Raw genomic sequence first — 22,790 nt, forward strand, 5'->3', positions numbered from 1 at the left:
AATATTTTCATAAATGATTTGGAAAGTGATCAGCTTTACATATATATCTTAAATCAAATGATAAAATCAATCAGAAATCTTTTGTTTTCGGTTGATTAAAAATTTGGCATGTTTCAATGCTCCTAAAAACACATACACAATAATAGAAAAGTAAACCTAATTAGGAATAAATTAAAATAAAAAGCTGTCAGAATTAATGCTAATTAATCGATCTTTTGATTTGATCAATCTTTGTAGTAGATCCAACGAGGTGATACCTTTATTACTGATTGACAGGTGTCATTAACTAAATTATAATGAGTGTTGTTTACATAACAATATCCTAATGTTCGCTTCAGTGAAATAACTGATTTGTGTTAAAGACATGACTTTTAACATTGCTTTTCATTAAGAGATACAGTTATAATTTAAATCATATATTTGTAGTCTTTGAAATCAGTGTTATACAGTAGTCCTATAGATATATTCATATACATAGATATAAGAAGATGTGGTTATGAGTGCCAATGAGGCAACTCTCCATCCAAGTCACAATTTGTAAAAGTAAATGTAATTAAAAGAGTTTTTCCTTGATATTTTCGCGGTCGTTTTATTTTCGCGTTTCACTTCTTACCGCGAAAATAGCGAAAATAAAACTACTGCAAAAATTTCACTGTTTACAGTACTTTGGATACTTACACTTTTATAAACTGGATATAACCTTCTTCTGTCTTAAATGACTTTTTTCTTGATAAAATTGTTGTGATCAAACTTCCCTGAAATACAAAATAAAAATGGAACTTCAAATTCTCTCAGACAAAAATGACAGTTCAGTTTCTTCTATTCTAAACAGCAGCTTAGGAAAGTTTATCTCTTGGCTGGAATTTTCGCAAATATTTTTTGGGAAAATGATGTATTTAGAGATAGGTAAGTTAAAGATTGTCAATTTAATTTTTCTATTTTTTACTTTAGAGATGTTAGAAAAAAAACTTCTGAACTATTCAAAATATTTATTTTAATAATACCATGATGATCTTTGGATTAAAAGTGTTGAAATTTATTGAAATAGCTTTATTTGATAAAATAAATTACTTTTGATAAAAAAAAAAAATTTTAAATTGGCAAACAGACTTTTCAGGTCAATTGTCGTTGCTTTACTGAAAATCTTTTTTGAAAACAGTAGTCAAAACCTCTAAGATATGACCAATAACAGGACTTATCGTCCTTCCCTTCGCCTATATCACCCTGCTCTGTCGCTGCGTAATTCTCGTATCAAGGGGTCAAAACGACACCATGCATTATTAGCGACATCACAATGCAAGAGGAGAAGCTATCAGCAACGTAACAATGCGAGCGGAGACGCTATCAACCTTTCTCTCTTCAATCGTAAAATTGTCTTAGAAAGAGGGAATAGAATGATAAACAGAAAAATGGATTTTCGACGTATGCATATTTTAAAAAATATCAGCTGCTCTTCACAATTTGAAACGTTTTAGCTCGTTAGCTGCCCTCACTTGCCAAATAGGTTCACATTGTAGCTCACCGCTGATATTTTAGATAATGTTACAATGTGTAGAAAACGTGATAAAGTATACCTACCTGATAAACAGGTGAAATTATTACTCTTCTTTCTACATCCAATAGTGTAATGTATTTCTGAAAATATAAAAGTACTGTAAATTCAGAAATTATTACGTGCATTTATTATTGCGATTTTGTCATTTTATACTGAAATGCGATTTTAATTTTTGTGATATTTAAAAATTCCTGTTTAATTCATATAAAAAATTCAAAATGCGAGTTCAAATTATTGCGATCGCAACCATGTTGCATTTTTCACAATAATAAAAACCTTGCATTATTTTCTGAATTTACAGTGGTAACAAAATTAAAGTAAATAGGTGCATCATGTGCAAACAGCAATGAAATACACATTTCTTAATCCTTGTTTATTCATATTTTTTTTACAGTAAAATACAGGTTTGCCTTTATAAGTTCTAATGCTTAGGTGTGCAAAATTCTATTAAAATAGCAGACTTATCAATACTCTTATTTCTTTTTATTATTTATCTCCAATTTTTTTTTTTATTAAACTGGAAAGTTAAAAGAAAACTGGTAACTGTTCATGGGAGACCCTCCTGGGTAGATTAGGTCACTAAGAACACCCTAGAAGTAGAAAACTAATTCAGGGTTTTAGCTAGGATTTTGAGGGCTTTAGTCACTTTTGCGCGTGATAAAAATCAGCCTTATTTTTTTATAAAGCAAGGGATCTAGGATGTTTATCAAACTAGCTATACATATATGTCCAAGTCCTTCAAGGACTAGTCTAGGATCTTTGAAGACTTTAGGATTGCTAATGTAGGCAGTTATTTGCAATATTGAATGAATTGACTGATGTGATGCTAAGATATGAAGATAAGAACAGGGATCTGGTAATATGGTCAAAACTTCACTTCAGTTATTTTCAGGGCACACCCCTTATCAACAAAAGTTGGGTGCCTTAAATTTATTTTTAACCACTGCACAAATGAACTTGTAACGACTTTTTCACTTCACAATCATTTATATCCTTGAAAATACGTTTTAATATCTATTTGGAATCAATTTCTTTAATATTGGATAGAAGGATCTGCATCTATACTTAATGGGACAATTCTAATGACTGTAGACTGTAGATCACGTTTACTTTCGATTTTTAAACGAAATGAAATGAAAACGGGAAGTGACAATTGAATAATAATTTTAGAATAAAACCGGATTCATCTACGAACTTTTACGCATGCGCAATGCATTGAACAGGAAGCACCTGTTTGCAAGTGAAAATATTTACGTTTTGAATAAAGTTCATTCTTTTTAATCGAAGTTGTCGAAAGTTTTTGATGAATATATTTATATAAAGTATGACGAAAATACGTTGAAATGACGAAACTACGACAAGCAAACTGCAAATTATAATTCTAAGGGAAATATTGAAATTTAAAATTAAAGTTGAAATGTCCGGGAAGTTTATCAATCTTGTTCAAATGACGAAAATACGACTGAACTGTGAGAAATGATTAAAATGAAATGCTAACTGACTGATTTAACTTAAATAGATTATTATGATGGTCATTTATGAGGTTTTTTAATGATAATTAAGGGATTAGTGACCCATCTGATTGGCGATAAGCGGATTACTTGTCATCACAACTTTTAACACCTTTGGTAAACGTTAATTACCCGAGGGCCATAAACTTGTCAGAATCATAAAGACAGGTAGAATTCAAGTAATTTGATGTGTAAATACTTTTACACTTTCCAAATTTAAGTGACGAAATTGATATGAAATATTTTCGTCATTTCGAAAACCTTTTCGTAAAATACGAAAGTGACGAGCGCTAGCTAAATCACTGACTAATTGGCAATTGAATGGTTTCTGAGTTACTGAAATGCTTAACAGTCTATTACGTTTTACAATTGAATGGTTTCTGAGTTACTGAACTGCTTAACAGTCTATTTCATTTTACAATTGAATGGTTTCTGAGTTACTGAACTGCTTAACAGTCTATTTCATTTTACAATTGAATGGTCTCTGAGTTACTGAACTGCTTAACAGTCTATTTTGTTTTACAATTGAATGGTTTCTGAGTTACTGAACTGCTTAACAGTCTATTTCGTTTTACAATTGATTGGTTTCTGAGTGACTGAACTGCTCAATAGTCTATTTTGTTTTACTATTGAATGGTTTCTGAGTTACTGAACTGCTTAACAGTCTATTTGTTTTACAATTGAATGGTTTCTGAGTTACTGAACTGCTTAACAGTCTATTTTGTTTTACAATTGAATGGTTTCTGAGTTACTGAACTGCTTAACAGTCTATTTCGTTTTACAATTGAATGGTTTTCTGAGTTACTGAACTGCTTAACAGTCTATTTTGTTTTACAATTGAATGGTTTCTGAGTTACTGAACTGCTTAACAGTCTATTTTGTTTTACAATTGAATGGTTTCTGAGTGACTGAACTGCTCAATAGTCTATTTTGTTTTACAATTGAATGGTTTCTGAGTTACTGAACTGCTTAACAGTCTATTTGTTTAACAATTAAATGTTTTCTGAGTTACTGAACTGCTTAACAGTCTATTTTGTTTTACAATTGAATGGTTTCTGAGTTACTGAACTGCTTAACAGTCTATTTTGTTTTACAATTGAATGGTTTCTGAGTTACTGAACTGCTTAACAGTCTATTTTGTTTTACCTGAACTGCTTTAGGAACCATTCTGTCTACCGATCTCTTTTCCTGTCTACAAATACCAATCAGTTTTATTTCTATCAGGTCTGTTACTGCTATTGCTTTCGAAGACCACTGGATACAACTAGTCTGACATCTATAAATAAATGGACAATATATAGCATTCTTTAAATGGGCAACAAAGTATAAAAACGAAAAAGTTGATTTTATTGCTTCTTGATTTCATGGTTTTTATAAAAGCTATACACAATCCTATTACAAACATACCTTCCAACTGTCAACTATTTGCGGGGGATTTCCCCCATGGAGGCTCCAAAATGGATATTTTGTAAGAGTAATTTTGTCCACAATTTTAAAGAAAATAATTATTTTTGCAATGGCTATGCTCAGCTTGTTAAAGCATGAAGAAGCCAAAAAACAACATTAAAATATATTTGAAGGACCCCTTGAAGGTTTTGTAGAATTATAAGAACCATCTTGCACGTAAAACCCCCATGGGCATTTTGAAAAGTTGGCAGGTATGTACAAATATATACTTGGTTGAACAATTAAATTTGAGTACAGAATGCATATACAAATGAAGTCTGTGATAATTAGTATTCAATGAAAAATAAATGAAATAACAGTTCTAACAAATCACTTATTTTATTAACTTGTATGTATATCACAATGAGTCAGAAATATTTACCTGTGACAACCAGGTAGAAATAGTTTCAGTGCAGTCACCAGATTTTTTACTTCCTCCTCGTAGTGTGATGAACCAATTATTACAACAGTCCTCCCCGTTAACATACTATATATTACATTCTGGATATGGTTATAGGTCTGTAGTACTTTAGTGATTCCAAACCCTACAAGAAATATAAGATTTTTTTTATCTTAACTAAAGGTGGTACCGTGGTAGATAACACTACAGGGAGATAACTCTGTACAAATCATCTGTATGCTTTATTGATCACATTCTATTGTTAAGGAAATGTTAAGTTTCTCAATGATCAAATTTAGTGTTTGTCAAACTGCTAGAGTGGGGTGCTCATTTTCGCCATATCTTTCCATGTTTTCTTCAGTTTATGTTCAGGTCTTTATGTTTTTGAATTATACTGATATTTCTATATGAAGATAACTTCAAATGCAAAATATTCTTAGCTTGAAAACATGTTTGTTTTGAGTAAAATCATCTAAAAAGTTGGATTAAAGGGTGTTTGAAAATTTACTAATTTTTTGTCAACGGGGGACGCATATTTGCCTTTTACATATCTTTTTAAAACCAAATAACTGCAGCTTTAAACAATATTTATCAAATAAATTTCATTAAAGACGAATAGCAGACAGTTAAAAGGTGTAAAAAACTGAAATTTAGGGCAATCAGTCAAAGAATTACTAAGGAATGCTTTTTTGGAATCATTTTTGTCATTCAGGAAATTGGCTAAAAATCGTTGTCCATTTTTCAGTCCTTTGCCGTAAGTGCCGAAATTTAGTCTCATTTTCAAAAATAATCATAATTGTTATAAAAATATAATTCAATGGCATATTTCTTCCATTTCAACCATCCTTTGAAGTTTTTACACCTCAAAATCATAAAACGGGGAAATTGTGTTCACGGCGATATATGAGCGCCCGCCCCACTCTATATATCTAATAAAGTTTTCCAGATGTGGTGTACATGAGTGATTCAAGTTTTTTGAAATTGTAATATTTGTGTCAATGGGTTGAAGAAAGTATTTTGTTCAAATTTATTTTATTTTATTTACAAATTTGACAAGAAAATGTTTCACAATAATAAAGACTGGCATTTTAAAATATATGTAGCATTATATTTATGTAGCACTCTCTAGGCTTAGCAAAATTTCGGTCCTTTTATAACATAAAACTGATATAATTATGGAATTAGGTTGTGTGGAATGTAAAATTACACACACATCCAGTCAAAACAATGACTTTAAATTTGAAATCTGATCTAGGGAGATTAATATTTAAGCTGGAAATGGGGGGGGGGGGGGGGGGGGGGGGGGGAGGGGTGTAACAGGTGGCCTGCTGCAAGCTCCAAACAAAATATATGCCTTAAATGTTAGCAATACAATTTAATGTAAAAATTTGGGAACCATTTATTTAAGAATTAAAAATATGAACCAAGTGCACATAAAATATGGCTGCTAGATTTAATCTTAAATTAAGTAAAGCATAATAACAGAAATTATAGCTACCAAAATATTATGTTCATTACAAATAAGAGGTGAGAAATTTTCTGCAATTCTTGCACTTCTTAATTATTTAAACATTAATATTGTAGACAAAGAATTTGCAATAGTTTATAAATTATTCATACATTTTATATATATCATGTTTATGTTGTGCACAAGATGTAAGTTTGTACAAATTATGATTTGTACAGGGTTTGTGTACAAGTTATGAGTTTTTTGACACATACCTTCTTGCATCAGGTGTTACAGATTTATCTTCTAAAATGTACTAGCTTAATGTTTTAAATTCAAATTTATATACTTCAACCTAACCTTTAGTGCTAGTCTCCTTGACCTCAAACTGGAAATGAGGATACCTGAATGATATAAATTCTAATTTTATTTTTATCCTTATACCATATTCATACCTATAAAAAATCATTTTTGTGGTCTTATAATGTTTTGTGTATCAATGCTCAATATAAGAATGTTTGATGAAGTTGTGAAAATATGACAGAAATCATCAAAAACAAAAAACTGTGTGCTTGCATCATCCATTTGTGTTAAGCAGTTCACAAAACACTGACAACTTGTGCACAACATATACATGATATATGTATATATGTCTTTTGTGTTGTTTAGCATCATATATAGATTATCTATAGTAAATTAAAAAAATAAAAATAAACATACCTGAAGATAATGTTTCAATTTGACTGCTAAATCTAAATAGATCTGTTTTACAGCACTGCTCCATTTCTGTCTTGGATCTAAATGTAACATCATGAAAAAAATAATATTGAAAAAAGCTTATCTTGAAACAGGATAATTTACCATAAACATGATAAAATAAAAAAACAACAACATTATTTGTCAAAATCATCATGCATCAAATGTACCATATAATTGCATGGGTTCCTTTTTGATTTACTCAAAAACAAAATAAGGTTAAATAACTTCTTTAGCTAATTTTGCAATAGTACTTTTTTCCTTCAACTGAAGATTTTTCATGGTCCTCTTCTTTGTGACAAATTTTATGACTTGTTTTGTCAAATTTTTAAAAATAATTTCTAAATGTCATTTTAACATTATAATTGACTAGTGTTAAAGTTATAATTGACTAGTGTTAAAGTACTAGTGCAACCTACCCTCTTCTGCTAATATTCTCCTGTTGCTGTATACTAATTTCATCTTCTGAAACAATCAAACAATCTAAATAAAGTGCTAATGGGATACTTTTATATTGAAATTACCTCACAACACCTACCATATCTTTAAAATAATTTGTTACATGACATTAGTAGAAACATTTGAGAAATAAGAGCTCAGACACATGAAATTATTAAAGTGCTGTTTTCTTTTATTGCATAGGGGGGTAAAAACATGAACAAGATGAATGGTGTATTGATTGTTAAAATTTTTTTTTTTAATTTATGCTAGATTAATCATTTTATCAATATTAGTTAGTTAAACAAAACCTGAACTTGTCATTGTACAATTATCTACGTATGCTAAAAGCATAGTTCTTTGGTTTGATTTTTGGTGTTTTAATGCCACTTTTAAGCACTGCATAGTTCTTTGATTTGATTTTTGGTGTTTTAATGCCACTTTTAAGCACTGCATAGTACTTTGATTTGATTTTTGGTGTTTTAATGCCACTTTTAAGCACTGCATAGTACTTTGATTTGATTTTTGGTGTTTTAATGCCACTTTTAAACACTGCATAGTACTTTGATTTGATTTTTGGTGTTTTAATGCCACTTTTAAGCACTGCATAGTTCTTTGATTTGATTTTTGGTGTTTTAATGCCACTTTTAAGCACTGCATAGTACTTTGATTTGATTTTTGGTGTTTTAATGCCACTTTTAAGCACTGCATAGTGCTATGATAATTATAAAGCCAGCATACCTGATTGTAAAGACTGTGATACTTTGGGTGGACATCCACTACAAGATGACACTCCAGAACTACTATCTATATCACCATGGGGACAATTATCACAGTCTAAATGACCTTTTGTTATCATTTGACCTAAATTTTCAATAGCATTTGTATCTGGAAATGTTTTGCCAATGACTTTCTTCTCATCTTTATTTCCAACAATTGCAAATTGAGCATTTGCAATTTCTGCTGATTCAGCTAATTCACTTCTTGTTGATTGATCAATTCTATTATTAGTAAATTCACCATTTTTATTTTTTGTTGATTCATCCATTCCACTATTTACAGATGCAATATATAAATTGTTCATAGATTCAGTATCCATATTATTTACTGATTTATTTTTGCTAATATTTTCTGATAAATTATCTAAATCACTTGCAGTTTCATTTTCTTCATCAATAAAAGTTATATCTCTTTCTATCTTAATGTCTTTTTCCATATCCTTTGAAAAATCAACATCCACATTAGTTAATGTTTTTAACCTATCTCTTGACACAGCCATGCTATAATCACTTGAGCAATTACTTTCCCCACTTCGTTGAATTTCATCCGAAGTATCATTATCGTGATTGGCTTCATTTACAATTGTTGTTGACCTTTCCCTGTGTTCAAAATCATTATCAACAACATTTATAGATGCTTCATGATTATCAATCTCTTGCAAAGAATCAGGTGTTGGTCTTTCCCTGTCTATAAAATCGACCTCAACGACATTTATAGAATCTCTGTGATTATCAATTTCATTCAAAGAACCAGTGGTCCTGTTTTTTAAACTTTCATTTCTATCATTATTTCCAATATTCTTAATAGAATCTTCTTTATTTTGACACAGTGTTTCTTCAAGGTCATCTTTACCCATATCACCTTGTGTTTCCTGAGTTGTATTGTTATTTTCTGTTCCTTGAATTTCATTGGATAAAGTCTTTTCTAATCCTTGAATTTCATTGGATAAAGTCTTTTTTGATCCTTGAATTTCATTTGATAGAGTCTTTTCTGATCCTTGAATTTCATTGGATAAAGTTGTTTCTGATCCTTGAATTTCATTGGATAAAGTCTTTTCTAATCCTTGAATTTCATTGGATAAAGTCTTCTCTAAAGTATCCTCTGAAGCAGGATGTTCATCCTGTAATGAGGATCTATTACTATCTGGAAGGAAGCCATCCTTTGGAGGTGTCATGGAATTTTTGAAACTATCAAATGACCCTACTAACTGGAATGATCCTAAACTATTGGTCCTCCTAAAATGATTTAGATAAAATTTTAATATAACATTTATTTAGTTAAAACATATTTATTTAGTTAAAACATATTTATTTAGTTAAAACATATTTATTTAGTTAAAACATATTTATTTAGTTAAAACATATTTATTTATGGTGGATTGGGAAACAAGTTTTGCAACTTATATTAACCCCTTTTCTCTTTGCAGGTGCGAGTGCTGCCTTGTAGCGGCATTAGTCTGCTCTTTTTTCGAAAATCTACAAGCCTTAGGGTGTCTTTAATGTGCAAGAGATATGCCTCTCTCTTAACATGGGTCAGCCATTTATCGTACCCTTCCGACGGACTATCATCTTTTCCTCAAAACCATACTCTCAAATGGTGAAGGGGGAGCCGAAAATTCAGTCCCTGAAATGTTCATCCCAGACAAGAATCGAACCAGGAACCTTTGTGTTAGTAGTTCGATGCACTAACCACTACACCTTGGCTCTCTACTAAATCAAATTTCTGTACCATTTTGCCCTTCATTTTATAAAATTTGTGTAATTAAAGATGTTTTTACTTGATCTGGTTATATAACACTGAATTACTTCTCAAAATAATTGAGGTACATATAACTATTTATTTAAATTTCAATTTTCATAGATATTAATTTTGGGGGTTGAGGATTATCCCAGATATATTTCTGATTGGTGGTTTTGCCAAAGTATGCATATAATAAAAAATGTATACTTCGTCAGACATTGAAATTCGCACTTCACCTTTACTATATATGAAATCCATTAAGATAAATAACCTACAAAAGAATGAACCAACAGTAGTTGAAATTTGTACATTTTGGCCAAGGCCATGTGTGTTCAAGTTTTGTTCATTTGCTCCTCTTGTTAATGTGAATCCTAAAACTGATTTTGATTTTATTCATGACCTACTTTTCTGAGTCATAATTATTTGCAAAGTTCCAGAGATCATTAAAGATTGGTTGACCGATTTTTGCTAGATGTTCTGCGGCACATGTTTCATCCATGCTCAGAGAAGGCAACAAAAATTCTGAAAATAACTATTGATAGTATGGTCTGAAAATAACTATTGATAGTATGGTCTGAAAAATAACTATTGATAGTATGGTCTGAAAATAACTATTGATAGTATGGTCTGAAAATAACTATTGATAGTATGGTCTGAAAATAACTATTGATAGTATGGTCTGAAAAATAACTATTGATAGTATGGTCTGAAAATAACTATTGATAGTATGGTCTGAAAATAACTATTGATAGTATGGTCTGAAAAATAAGGAGCTGTGGTATGACTGGCAAGTCATAGAGAGATCACTTACTGCAAATAAAATCCTAGATCACTTGTAGCTGATAACATGGAATCGGAGTCTGAATCGTCATTAACTACTGATTGGAAAGAACTTGGTACTGACTTGAAACTGGACAAAGTGTCTGTCTGTAAATGATAAAGAAATTATTACAAGCAAATAAGGCAATACCAATGTCTGTAAAACTATTCTTTTATCTTTTCTACATATAATTGAATCTCATTCAATACATATTCATGTAAAAGTAAGCTTCAAATAATATACAATGTATACAATTCTAAAAAATATCATTGTAAGTTAATCATCAGAATTTAAAGTTAGGCTGTGTAGTTGTGCATCTTGACCACTAGGTCTAAGAAGATGTTCTGTAACCCTTTTCAATATCCTAAGCAAAATAAAAAAAAATTGAACAAAATTGCACTACGTGGATTCATTATTATTTGTAAGTTATCAATTACAAATTAACCCTTTCCTCCATAGTGACGCCTTTTGACACCACCCCCTTTACTCCATAATGACGCCTTTTGACGCCTGTGTAGTAACTCAGTTGAAACACTTTGACTACAAAGTGTCTGGAGTAGACTACATAAAATTTGTATCCAATATGAAAAGGAATATCATAAGAATATCCGACTTAAATTTATTTGATGAAATATTTGTTTTTCGCAATGCATTAATACTTGAAAGCATATTATCAGAATTTTATTTAAAAAAACCTATGCGAATCAAGTAAGCCAAAAAACAAAATCAATGGAGGAAAGGGTAAAGCGGATCATCTTGGGTATAAGTAAACATTGATTTTAAATGGGTTCTCTTTTGAAATTTTTCATGTTTTTCTTGTCTTTTTCTTTTCTAGGTCTTTTATGCATTATTACCTGGCAATATTCAGCATGTGTTTTTCTCATTGTTGAAGGCTGTAAAGTAATACATAACTGCTTATATCTAAGTCATTTAAATTCTTGTGGATAGCTGTCTCCTTGACAATCATACCACATCTCCTTATTTGTATATACTGTTAATACAGATATTAATGTGTGTATTTACTAATGTCGATCCTTAACTTCTAGCAAAATGGTACTAGTTGTTTTTATATTAATAAAATATACTTACTGATGACCAGCTGTGTCCCAACATGTTCCAAGTTTCCACATTAGTTCTGGTCCCAGGTACTCTCATAAAACAACATGTACTGATACAGATTCTGTAACAAAAAGTGTAGCGATTTTAGTTTTGGTGCTGTAATTTCAGAAGTTATTGCCAGGTTTTTGTTAATGCAGAAAATGCAACAGAGTTGTAAACTCAATAATTTGAACTGGCATTTTGAAATATCTTATATAAACAAAACATGATTTTCTCAAATTGTAAAAATTAAAATCACATTTAAGCCTAAATTGACAAAATAGCAAGAATAAATGCACGCAATAATTTCTGAATTTACAGTAGTTGAATTTCTAAATGGCTAACAAGTCTTTATATTAATACTTTTAGATTTAACTTACTACATTTCAATATAAAACATATCTCAATAGGACACCACCTGGTGTTCATAAGCTAAGTTATTTAAATTTTACCATCTGGTATATAAACCTCGGTTACCACATCTATGAAACTGTCGGGTACGGCCTGTAGTTTGGTATATTGGTATATACAATGTATAAGTGGTTGCAAGAGAGATTTGAGAGGAATAAAAGGAACATAATTATGTAGTAGCAGGAATTATTTAGTTGTAAATAAATGTAAAATTGTTGTACAATATATTACTTATCAAAAATATATATATATGTCACTTACTTGTCAATGTTTGTCATGAAATTAGAACCTATGAACTTGTTCCCAAAGGTCACCAAACCAGCTGGTGGATCTACAAATATAGGTTTAGGATATCAAAATCAAGTTCTTACTACTGCAATACTCACCAAGTAACATTATGTGCATTAATAAAAAAAACTCTCAATTATTTCTGAATTTACATAAACATGTTATATGTGTAATGAGAATGTTTTATCTGTTCTGGAGTACTTAGTTATACCTTACAATGAACAGTCTTATTCTGAATTAATAGATAGAAGTCTTTTCCAGGTTTTGTTCAACACAGTAATTGTTTTGAGAATTTGAGGTTTAATTTTTTTTTATTCTGTGGTATTTATTGACCATACAAACCATTTTGAAAATTATTACTACTCTTGAAATATTTCATGGAAAGCATACGATTTTGTACTGTTGACCAATTTTCAGAGAGAGGCCCCTTTACAGACATGGTTTAGAAATTATACATAAATTACTCTTGAACAGCAAGTCATCTCTTACCCAATAAAGACAGGTCTCTTTTCTCCATCTGAAGAACTGCAATGTCCTGTTTGAAATACTAGAAAAAATAAAAGTTCATTGAAAAAACTTTTTTTTTTTGGTTAATACAAGTAAGTGTTTAGGAGCCAGGCTGGACAAGGTTTTTTTTGTATTTTTTACTACTGTATCACTAGTCTGTAAACCCTGAAGTTGTGAGTTTGAAACCCACATGTTACAGGTGTGTTTGACTCAAATCCAAGTGCTCATATAGACTAAAGTTGAATTGTTTTACAATTGCCATTCTGGGGCCTTATGAGTAAGGCTGTCTATGCTGTATGTGCTTTGCTCATTGTTGTAAGCCGTACAGTCACCTATAGTTGTTAATTTCTGTGTCATTTTGGTCTCTTGTCTCATTGGCAATCATACATTCAACATTTTCTTATTTTTATATATTTATTTATAATTAACATCAAGAACCAATCAATCAACTCATTAGGTAACAAGTAAGTAAAAACTTAAAAATTTTGTACAAAATAAATTACTTTTTTTGCCCGAAAATTGATAATTCTTTATAGTTTGGGTATAGAATAAGATTATGTCTTCCTGAATTTTTAATGAGATTGCAGTGTCAAATCTTCAATGACATACAAAAACAAATATCTAATGAAGGACAGCACGTTTCTGATCAGCAGGTTAAGAACTCAGCAAGTTTAGAACTTGCTTTCGATCACTGTCAGGTATTTTACACAGTATAGATTCCAATTCATTTTATGCTTTTTTTATCAATTATAATACCATTTTTTTAAATAGTGCTTTTCAAGTACTTCTTTTTATTATATTTTCTTATGACTGCTTTAAATAATTAAAAATCTGGATAAACCACTCGTGTTCTCATGACCCCTGTTTCAAGTCAGGCATGTCATGACTGTTGTCAGTAGCATAACATAAAGTTTCTTTGTAATTTAGAGGCTTCTGTATTGATGGCAGATCTTTGTTCTGTTAAATCTATTTTTGTAATAAGGTTGCTGTCTCTTTTTACACATGTATGATTATAGAAATGCATTTACATACAGTATAAAAAAAAGTATGATACAATTTTACAGCTTTTTGAAGTGTAGGTTATATGTTACTGAGACAGCAAATAGCAAATTTAATCATCTATTAATTAAATTCGCCAAGGCAAATAAAAGTGGTTGAACAAACCTGGTATATGTGTCTCAATTTCTGAAGTCCTTCTTTGGCACCCCATGAACATAATTCATGTAGTCCTCTTAAATGTAAATCAAATTTCCTGCCTTTGGAGATTTCTACTAATTTAGGCTACAAAAAAAAATATTTTCTCAAAAAAAAGAACTAGGTTTAAATTAAATACAGAAAAGATATCTTTTCTTTAACTTTTAACCCATCAATGAAAACATCAATATTAAAATGAGGATGTGCCCCTGCTTGCAAATAATGCTATAAAAGGGTATAACTCCAGGAGGACAATAGTGACCACGCCAAAATTCGAATTTTATCAGTGCTTGTGATGTAAAGCATTGTGTATCAGTTTCTTCACATTTGTTTTTGAGACAAACTAAAGTTAGAGAATGGAAATTAATTTTGAAAAATATAAACTGACAAGGGTAACAGTCAATGCCCCTCCGCTGAGTTAGAGCCATTAAAAAAATGGTTGACTTAAGCTGAAGTCCACTAAAATATATCCTACATTTTAAGGATTTACCTTGCAATATGTTTGTGTTGGTCTTTATATAAAATATAAGGTCAATATCGGAAAATATCAATGTTTTTGTTTAGGCCTATATTCAAGGTAGAGAGTTACTAAGCCCTTCAACTGTTTGACGTTGACTATATTTTTTGGAAACATTGACCTTAAATTGTTTTTATACTTTGGATAAAAACTGCTACAATTATAGTTATGAAAATGTCAACCCATAATTAAAACGCATCTAACCCTAAACAAACCCCAAATTGTGAATAAAAATCATATGCATGAGATTAACTTCACAATATTTAGAAGAGAGACAAGAAGTGTTCTATGTTTCAAATTATTTTACCTTGTAATGATTGGTTTCAAAGAACAACAAGTTATCTGTGTCTGCTGCACTACCAAGGGAGAGAACTGAAAAATAATTATTGAAGTGAAACAAAAGTCATAAACACAGAACAAAGTGAATATTTCAACAATCGGGATAGTTAAATGTGTTAGCTAGTTTCCATAACCTCTCAAATTAGTAGTTGGTCTAACGTTTTAGCATGTTTAGAGCAAAACTACATAATTTGTCAAATTTGAGTGTCTTAATTGAAAAGGTAAGATATGTTTATAGATGGGTTTTTTATGAATGTTTTATTATTTTTTTTAAATTTGTTTAAATATATAATATATTGTATATTGATTCTTGTTTTGATCACATCCAGGGGCAAATATTATATAACTATTCTACATAATCTTCTTATTAAAGGTATAATATTACACTGTATTTGGTTTTCTGGTGTTTCAATACTTTCCCAGTCACAGAGACTTAAGTTATCATGCTTCGGTTTTCCTTTATTAGCTTGAGCTCTTTCTTCTATTTTTGAAAATCTCTGTTCCAATCTTTTATCATTCTTCAAAAAAGAAATTTCATAGCTGTTATGAAATAATTCATTTATAAGAGATCTGTGTACTTAGAGCTGTTAATGTTTTACTTTTTCAATATATTGTGGATTTATTCTCGTTCCTTAATTTTCATGGCTTTGCTCAATTTCATCTTAACCATATCATTTTGACATTTTGACATATATTATAGATAAATTAATCTAACCTTATATGTATATAAAAGACCACTTACAATGTCATCAATGAATAATGACCGTGCAAGGGCTGTATAGCCAGTCAAGGTCGTAAAACATTTCCATTTATTATAATGAATAAAAGTTTAACAGAAAGAATACAAAAGCATAAAGATAAGTGTATATTATTCAGTGGTTGTCATTTATTGATGTGGTTCATAAATCTTCTTGTTTTTAAATAGATTAGATCCATGGTGTTCCTGTTTGAATTGATTTACACAGGTAATTTTGGGGCCCTTTAAAGCTTGCTATTCGGTGTGAACCAACACTCTGTGTTGAAGGCCATACTTTGATCTATAATTGTTTATTCATTACAAATGTGACTTGGATGGAGAGTTGTCTCATTGGCACTCATACCACATCTTCTTATATCTACACACTGCCACAGTTCACTTACCAAAGTAGGATTAAGTTGACTCAGGACTCCCTGTACTTCTGAGATCTGTGATTCCAGTATTTTAAGAGACTGTAATAGCTTGTTATCCTGGTCAGTCTGTCCTGGCTGTATTGTAGTTCTGTATCTGTTGACCATCTGGTCTGTAAGAACATTTCATAACAGAACAAAATAACTCATGTTAGGGCCTTTCAAAGCTGACTAGCATATACATTGCTTATTTCGGAAGGCTGTACAGTGACCTATAGTTGCTTTAATCTGTTTCATGGGGACTCTGTTGGACAGTTGTCTCGTGAGCAATCATATCAAATTTCTTATTTTTTTAGTATGAAAATCAGTTACTGTAATATGTCCCTTTTACTAACAGTGTAATTTTGTTAACAATGTTTTTTGTTTACTACAAATGTACAACGTATACATTTTATGGAAATTTTCAGATTCACACAATTTCTGGTTGCTTTATGTAGAACTAGTTGTATATGTTTACCTTTTGTATATTGTAAATCCATCATAAATTTATCCAGGTCATTCTTGAAAACCAATTTGTTACCATACTTCAGATATCTAGCAATCTAAAGGCAAAGAACATATTTAAAATACATCAACAAACAAATTTATAAAACTTTGAATTGTTTATAAGGATTTTCTATCCCAGAAATAGATTGCCTTTACTGATAGTAAACTTGACAAAACCTCTCTAAATTTTGGGGTTTTCTGCATGCCCTTTTACTCCTTAATTGATTTGGTCTTTTAAGTTTTTTGATTCAAGTTTCACTGATGAATTTTTTGTTGAATAGACGAAGGTTTAGCTTACCAAATTATTAGCTGGTATCATTGATGAGTTTTCCTTGTTTAAGGCTATACAATTATTTACATACTAGTCTTTTTATTTCTAGTGGGTAGTTTTCTCAAACAAAAGGTCTTTAACTTACTCTAAATTCAGAAATGATTGCGAAAAATGTGACAGGGTTATTATCACAATAGTCAATATATTAAACTTGCATTTTGAGATTTTTTATACGAACTAAACAAGATTTTTGTCAATATTGCAAATATTAAAATCTCATTTGTCTAAAATGACAAAATTGAAATAAATTGAATAATAAATGCACACAACAATTTCTGATTATACCATATTTATTTTCATTAATACTTTTTTTAGCCATTTAGTCATTTAGCCATTTTTAATTTGTCTATGAGGTGATTTATTTGCACAAATCTGAAGTTTGTAGGTGTCCTTATATGATGATGATCAAATTTTGTCATACTATTATCACATCGTTTACATTTGAGTTATTTTCCCTTCTAGCAACATATGTGGATCCAAGAATTAGGAAACTAGAGGCTCTAAAGAGCCTGTGTCGCTCACCTTGGTACATTTGTATATGTGAATATTCAACAAAGGACACAGATGGATTCGTGACAAAATTGTGTTTTGGTGATGGTGATATGTTTGTAGATCTAACTTTACTGAACATTCTTGCTGCGTACATATATCCCCATCTATAATGATTGGCCCAGTAGTTTCAGTTAAAAGTGTTAGTAAAAATTTACAAATTTTATGAAAATTGTTAAAAATTGACTATCGATTCGTCTGAAATTTTCAGGGCAGAAAAATCTTGACCTGATAAACAATTTAACCCATGCCAGTTTTCCTCTTAATGTTTTTGTTTTTGAGTTATAAGCCAAAAACTGCATTTTATCCCATGTTCTATTTTTAGCCATGGCAGCCATCTTGGTAGGTTGACCAGGTCAACAGACACAATTTTTAAACTAGATACCCCAATGATGATTGTGGCCAAGTTTGGTTTAATATGGCGCAGTAGTTTCAGAGGAGAAGATTTTTGTAAAAGATAATTAAGATTTACGAAAAATGGTTAAAAATTGACTATAAAGGGCAATAACTCCTAAAGGGGTCATTTGACCATTTCGGTAATGTTGACTTATTTGTAAATCTTATTTTGCTGAACATTATTGCTGTTTACAGTTTATCTCTATCTATAATATTTTTCAAGATAATAACCAAAAACAGCAAAATTTCCTTAAAATTACCAATTTAGGGGTAGCAACCCAACAACAGGTTGTTCGATTCATCTGAAATTTTCAGGGCAGATAGATCTTGACCTGATAAACAATTTTACCCCATGTCAGAATTGCTCTAAATGCTTTGGTTTTTGAGTTATAAGCCAAAAACTGCATTTTACCCCTATGTTCTATTTTTAGCCATGGCGGCCATCTTAGTTGGTTGACCGGGTCACTGGACACAATTTTTAAACTAGATACCCCAATGATGATTGTGGCCAAGTTTGGTTTAATTTGGCCTGGTAGTTTCAGAGGAGAAGATTTTTGTAAAAGATAACTAAGATTTACGAAAAATGGTAAAAAATTGACTATAAAGGGCAATAACTCCTAAAGGGGTCATTTGACCATTTCGGTAATGTTGACTTATTTGTAAATCTTATTTTGCTGAACATTAATGCTGTTTACAGTTTATCTCTATCTATAATATTTTTCAAGATAATAACCAAAAACAGCAAAATTTCCTTAAAATTACCAATTTAGGGGTAGCAACCCAACAACAGGTTGTTCGATTCATCTGAAATTTTCAGGGCAGAGAGATCTTGACCTGATAAACAATTTTACCCCATGTCAGAATTGCTCTAAATGCTTTGGTTTTTGAGTTATAAGCCAAAAAATGCATTTTACCCCTATGTTCTATTTTTAGCCATGGCGGCCATCTTGGTAGGTTGACCGGGTCACCGGACACAATTTTTAAACTAGATACCCCAATGATGATTGTGGCCAAGTTTGGTTTTATATGGCGCAGTAGTTTCAGAGGAGAAGATTTTTGTAAAAGATAATTAAGATTTACGAAAAATGGTTAAAAATTGACTATAAAGGGCAATAACTCCTAAAGGGGTCATTTGACCATTTCGGTAATGTTGACTTATTTGTAAATCTTATTTTGCTGAACATTATTGCTGTTTACAGTTTATCTCTATCTATAATATTTTTCAAGATAATAACCAAAAACAGCAAAATTTCCTTAAAATTACCAATTTAGGGGTAGCAACCCAACAACAGGTTGTTCGATTCATCTGAAATTTTCAGGGCAGATAGATCTTGACCTGATAAACAATTTTACCCCATGTCAGAATTGCTCTAAATGCTTTGGTTTTTGAGTTATAAGCCAAAAACTGCATTTTACCCCTATGTTCTATTTTTAGCCATGGCGGCCATCTTAGTTGGTTGACCGGGTCACCGGACACAATTTTTAAACTAGATACCTCAATGATGATTGTGGCCAAGTTTGGTTTAATTTGGCCTGGTAGTTTCAGAGGAGAAGATTTTTGTAAAAGATAACTAAGATTTACGAAAAATGGTTAAAAATTGACTATAAAGGGCAATAACTCCTAAAGGGGTCATTTGACCATTTCGGTAATGTTGACTTATTTGTAAATCTTATTTTGCTGAACATTATTGCTGTTTACAGTTTATCTCTATCTATAATATTTTTCAAGATAATAACCAAAAACAGCAAAATTTCCTTAAAATTACCAATTTAGGGGTAGCAACCCAACAACAGGTTGTTCGATTCATCTGAAATTTTCAGGGCAGAGAGATCTTGACCTGATAAACAATTTTACCCCATGTCAGAATTGCTCTAAATGCTTTGGTTTTTGAGTTATAAGCCAAAAAATGCATTTTACCCCTATGTTCTATTTTTAGCCATGGCGGCCATCTTAGTTGGTTGACCGGGTCACCGGACACAATTTTTAAACTAGATACCCCAATGATGATTGTGGCCAAGTTTGGTTTAATATGGCGCAATAGTTTCAGAGGAGAAGATTTTTGTAAAAGATAATTAAGATTTACGAAAAATGGTTAAAAATTGACTATAAAGGGCAATAACTCCTAAAGGGGTCATTTGACCATTTCGGTAATGTTGACTTATTTGTAAATCTTATTTTGCTGAACATTATTGCTGTTTACAGTTTATCTCTATCTATAATATTTTTCAAGATAATAACCAAAAACAGCAAAATTTCCTTAAAATTACCAATTTAGGGGTAGCAACCCAACAACAGGTTGTTCGATTCATCTGAAATTTTCAGGGCAGATAGATCTTGACCTGATAAACAATTTTACCCCATGTCAGAATTGCTCTAAATGCTTTGGTTTTTGAGTTATAAGCCAAAAACTGCATTTTACCCCTATGTTCTATTTTTAGCCATGGCGGCCATCTTAGTTGGTTGACCGGGTCACCGGACACAATTTTTAAACTAGATACCCCAATGATGATTGTGGCCAAGTTTGGTTTAATTTGGCCTGGTAGTTTCAGAGGAGAAGATTTTTGTAAAAGTTAACGCAGGACGACGACGACGACGGACGACGACAGACGCCGGACGCAAAGTGATGAGAAAAGCTCACTTGGCCCTTCGGGCCAGGTGAGCTAAAAAGGAATGGGACAGACCTACCAATAATGTTAGGAGTGAGACTTGTAAATCAACCTCTGAGCAAATGTTTGGTAAGTAGGTCACCTGCAAAACTTACTTGGTTTAAAGTATATATTGTTTCTTACTTACGGTTGAAATTATTAAAGGCAATATAAGTTATTGAAAGAGGGGGAGGGACATAATATATTAAAAGACAAACAGTAGTGCTATGAAAGTGCAACTATAGAAACAAACTTATTTGTCCATTTGTACATATAAAAATACCTTTTTAAAATTGCAGCTTAATTCCTCATAAAAGTTCAATAATTTTCTGAAAGAAATAAAAGATATTATAATATCATTTCACTGATTTAAGCTAAATCAATATTTCATTGGTTGAGACTAGACCACATGACACTGACCGATACTTCATATTCTCCTCTGAGTATGAAATTGCCCTTTGAACATTGTTGCTCCCTTTATGTGACTAAAGAATATTTAAGGCATTCATGTCAATGTTGTAACAGTCCAACAATAAAATTATAATTAAAAAAGACTCTAGAAGGTGGCTTTTCATATTTCTGTTGGATTGAAAAATAAATGAAGCATCAAAACAAATGAGACATTTATTCCTTATATCAACTAAAAATTCACAATGTATAGTATCAAGGTATAATACAATATACCTTTGATCTGGAGTGACATAGCTGATAGCAAATGGTCTAGAATAACCCCTAGCTTGTTTGTCTAACAGGAAAAAGTGATGCACCTGTAAACATAAACAAAGATGTTAACCCTTTCAATGTTGTCAACATTGCTTGCAATTATATGGATTTTCATATATGTATATAATCAACAACAGGCCCTTTATTAATTAGATTCATATTCTTATGCAATCCACAAAGTGGACAGTAATATTTGTTGAATATAGAAGTGCACAATTTTTTAATGACAGTGAATCAGATACAAGTGCCCACAAGTATCTACCTTTTAACCATATTGAATTTCATTGAAACATGTTCGTTTCTGTGTGAGTTACATTTTAACGTTGCGTCGTTTGTTTTCTCTTATTTTTTAGTGTAAACTCACATTGCGATAAGACGTGTCACGGTACTTGTCTATCCCAAATTCATGTATTTGGTTTTGATGTTATATTTGTTATTGTCTGATGCTTAGTCCGTTTCTGTGTGTGTTACATTTTAATGTTGTGTCGTTGTTCTCCTCTTATATTTAATGTGTTTCCCTCGGTTTGAGTTTGTTACCCTGATTTTGTTTTTTGTCCATGGATTGATGAGTTTTGAACAGCGGTATACTACTGTTGCACTTCATGATATATATTCCATGAAGCACTGACATTGTTTTTAAACAGTATTGCACAATAGCCCACAGTTAAACTTGTTTATTTACTAATGGTTGGTGGTGATCACATTATTAAGGATGTCTGCTACTCTGTTTCAAAATAACAAGATTTTTAATAAGTGTTCATTATAATGTAAGTGAAGAAGGTGTCAAAATATCACACAACAAAGCATGGTAAGATTAAGCTTGATACAAAATTTCAGGAAGATTTAATGTGTAATTCCTAAGAAAATGAGACAAAATAGTATGGCACCGTTGGAGCAGGTGTATAGTGATAATCTAGCTAACATTTATTAAGGATCCCAAAACCATGTTTTTTAGGGGCTAGTTGAAAGCCAACTCTGGGTGCAGGATTTTCTCACTGTGTGGAAGACTCATTGGTAAGTTGGGCTTTTTTCTACTCGTCTGTTGGGTGGTTATATAATTATCTCCTGGACACATTCCATACTCAATTTTATTTTACTTACAAATGCATACACATTCTCTTTTGCATCTGACATCATGACCTGTGAATCTTCTGGCATGTTAAAACCTCTAAAATTATGAACAAGTGAGATGATAAATATGTAAATTATAATGTGGATTCAAAATTACTTGTTTGATACCAATTT

General features: G+C 31.1%; 1 protein-coding gene across 3 annotated transcripts in view; it reads right to left on the reverse strand.

The window, feature by feature from the left end:
* The window catches only part of LOC134687185 (guanine nucleotide exchange protein SMCR8-like), a 32,233-nt gene that overhangs the window by 5,631 nt on the left and 3,812 nt on the right, over nt 1–22,790 (reverse strand). For 2 of the 3 annotated variants that reach the window (XM_063547276.1, XM_063547274.1), the window contains exons 4-22: nt 22,647–22,713; nt 21,507–21,589; nt 21,106–21,151; nt 16,872–16,956; nt 16,388–16,527; nt 15,633–15,765; nt 15,216–15,280; nt 14,362–14,478; nt 13,180–13,237; nt 12,664–12,733; nt 11,983–12,073; nt 10,885–11,000; nt 8,295–9,568; nt 7,535–7,580; nt 7,080–7,156; nt 4,895–5,057; nt 4,213–4,342; nt 1,579–1,635; nt 679–755 (exon numbers count right to left, since the gene is read on the reverse strand). In XM_063547276.1, coding sequence (XP_063403346.1) covers nt 679–755; nt 1,579–1,635; nt 4,213–4,342; nt 4,895–5,057; nt 7,080–7,156; nt 7,535–7,580; nt 8,295–9,568; nt 10,885–11,000; nt 11,983–12,073; nt 12,664–12,733; nt 13,180–13,237; nt 14,362–14,478; nt 15,216–15,280; nt 15,633–15,765; nt 16,388–16,527; nt 16,872–16,956; nt 21,106–21,151; nt 21,507–21,589; nt 22,647–22,713 — 2,895 coding nt within the window. The remainder of the gene's footprint in view (nt 1–678; nt 756–1,578; nt 1,636–4,212; nt 4,343–4,894; nt 5,058–7,079; nt 7,157–7,534; nt 7,581–8,294; nt 9,569–10,884; nt 11,001–11,982; nt 12,074–12,663; nt 12,734–13,179; nt 13,238–14,361; nt 14,479–15,215; nt 15,281–15,632; nt 15,766–16,387; nt 16,528–16,871; nt 16,957–21,105; nt 21,152–21,506; nt 21,590–22,646; nt 22,714–22,790) is intronic. The other variant, XM_063547275.1, reaches the window with a different exon arrangement.

This window comes from Mytilus trossulus, chromosome 10 (assembly GCF_036588685.1).
Source record: "Mytilus trossulus isolate FHL-02 chromosome 10, PNRI_Mtr1.1.1.hap1, whole genome shotgun sequence".
In the NCBI taxonomy this organism is placed as follows: Eukaryota; Metazoa; Mollusca; class Bivalvia; order Mytilida; family Mytilidae; genus Mytilus; species Mytilus trossulus.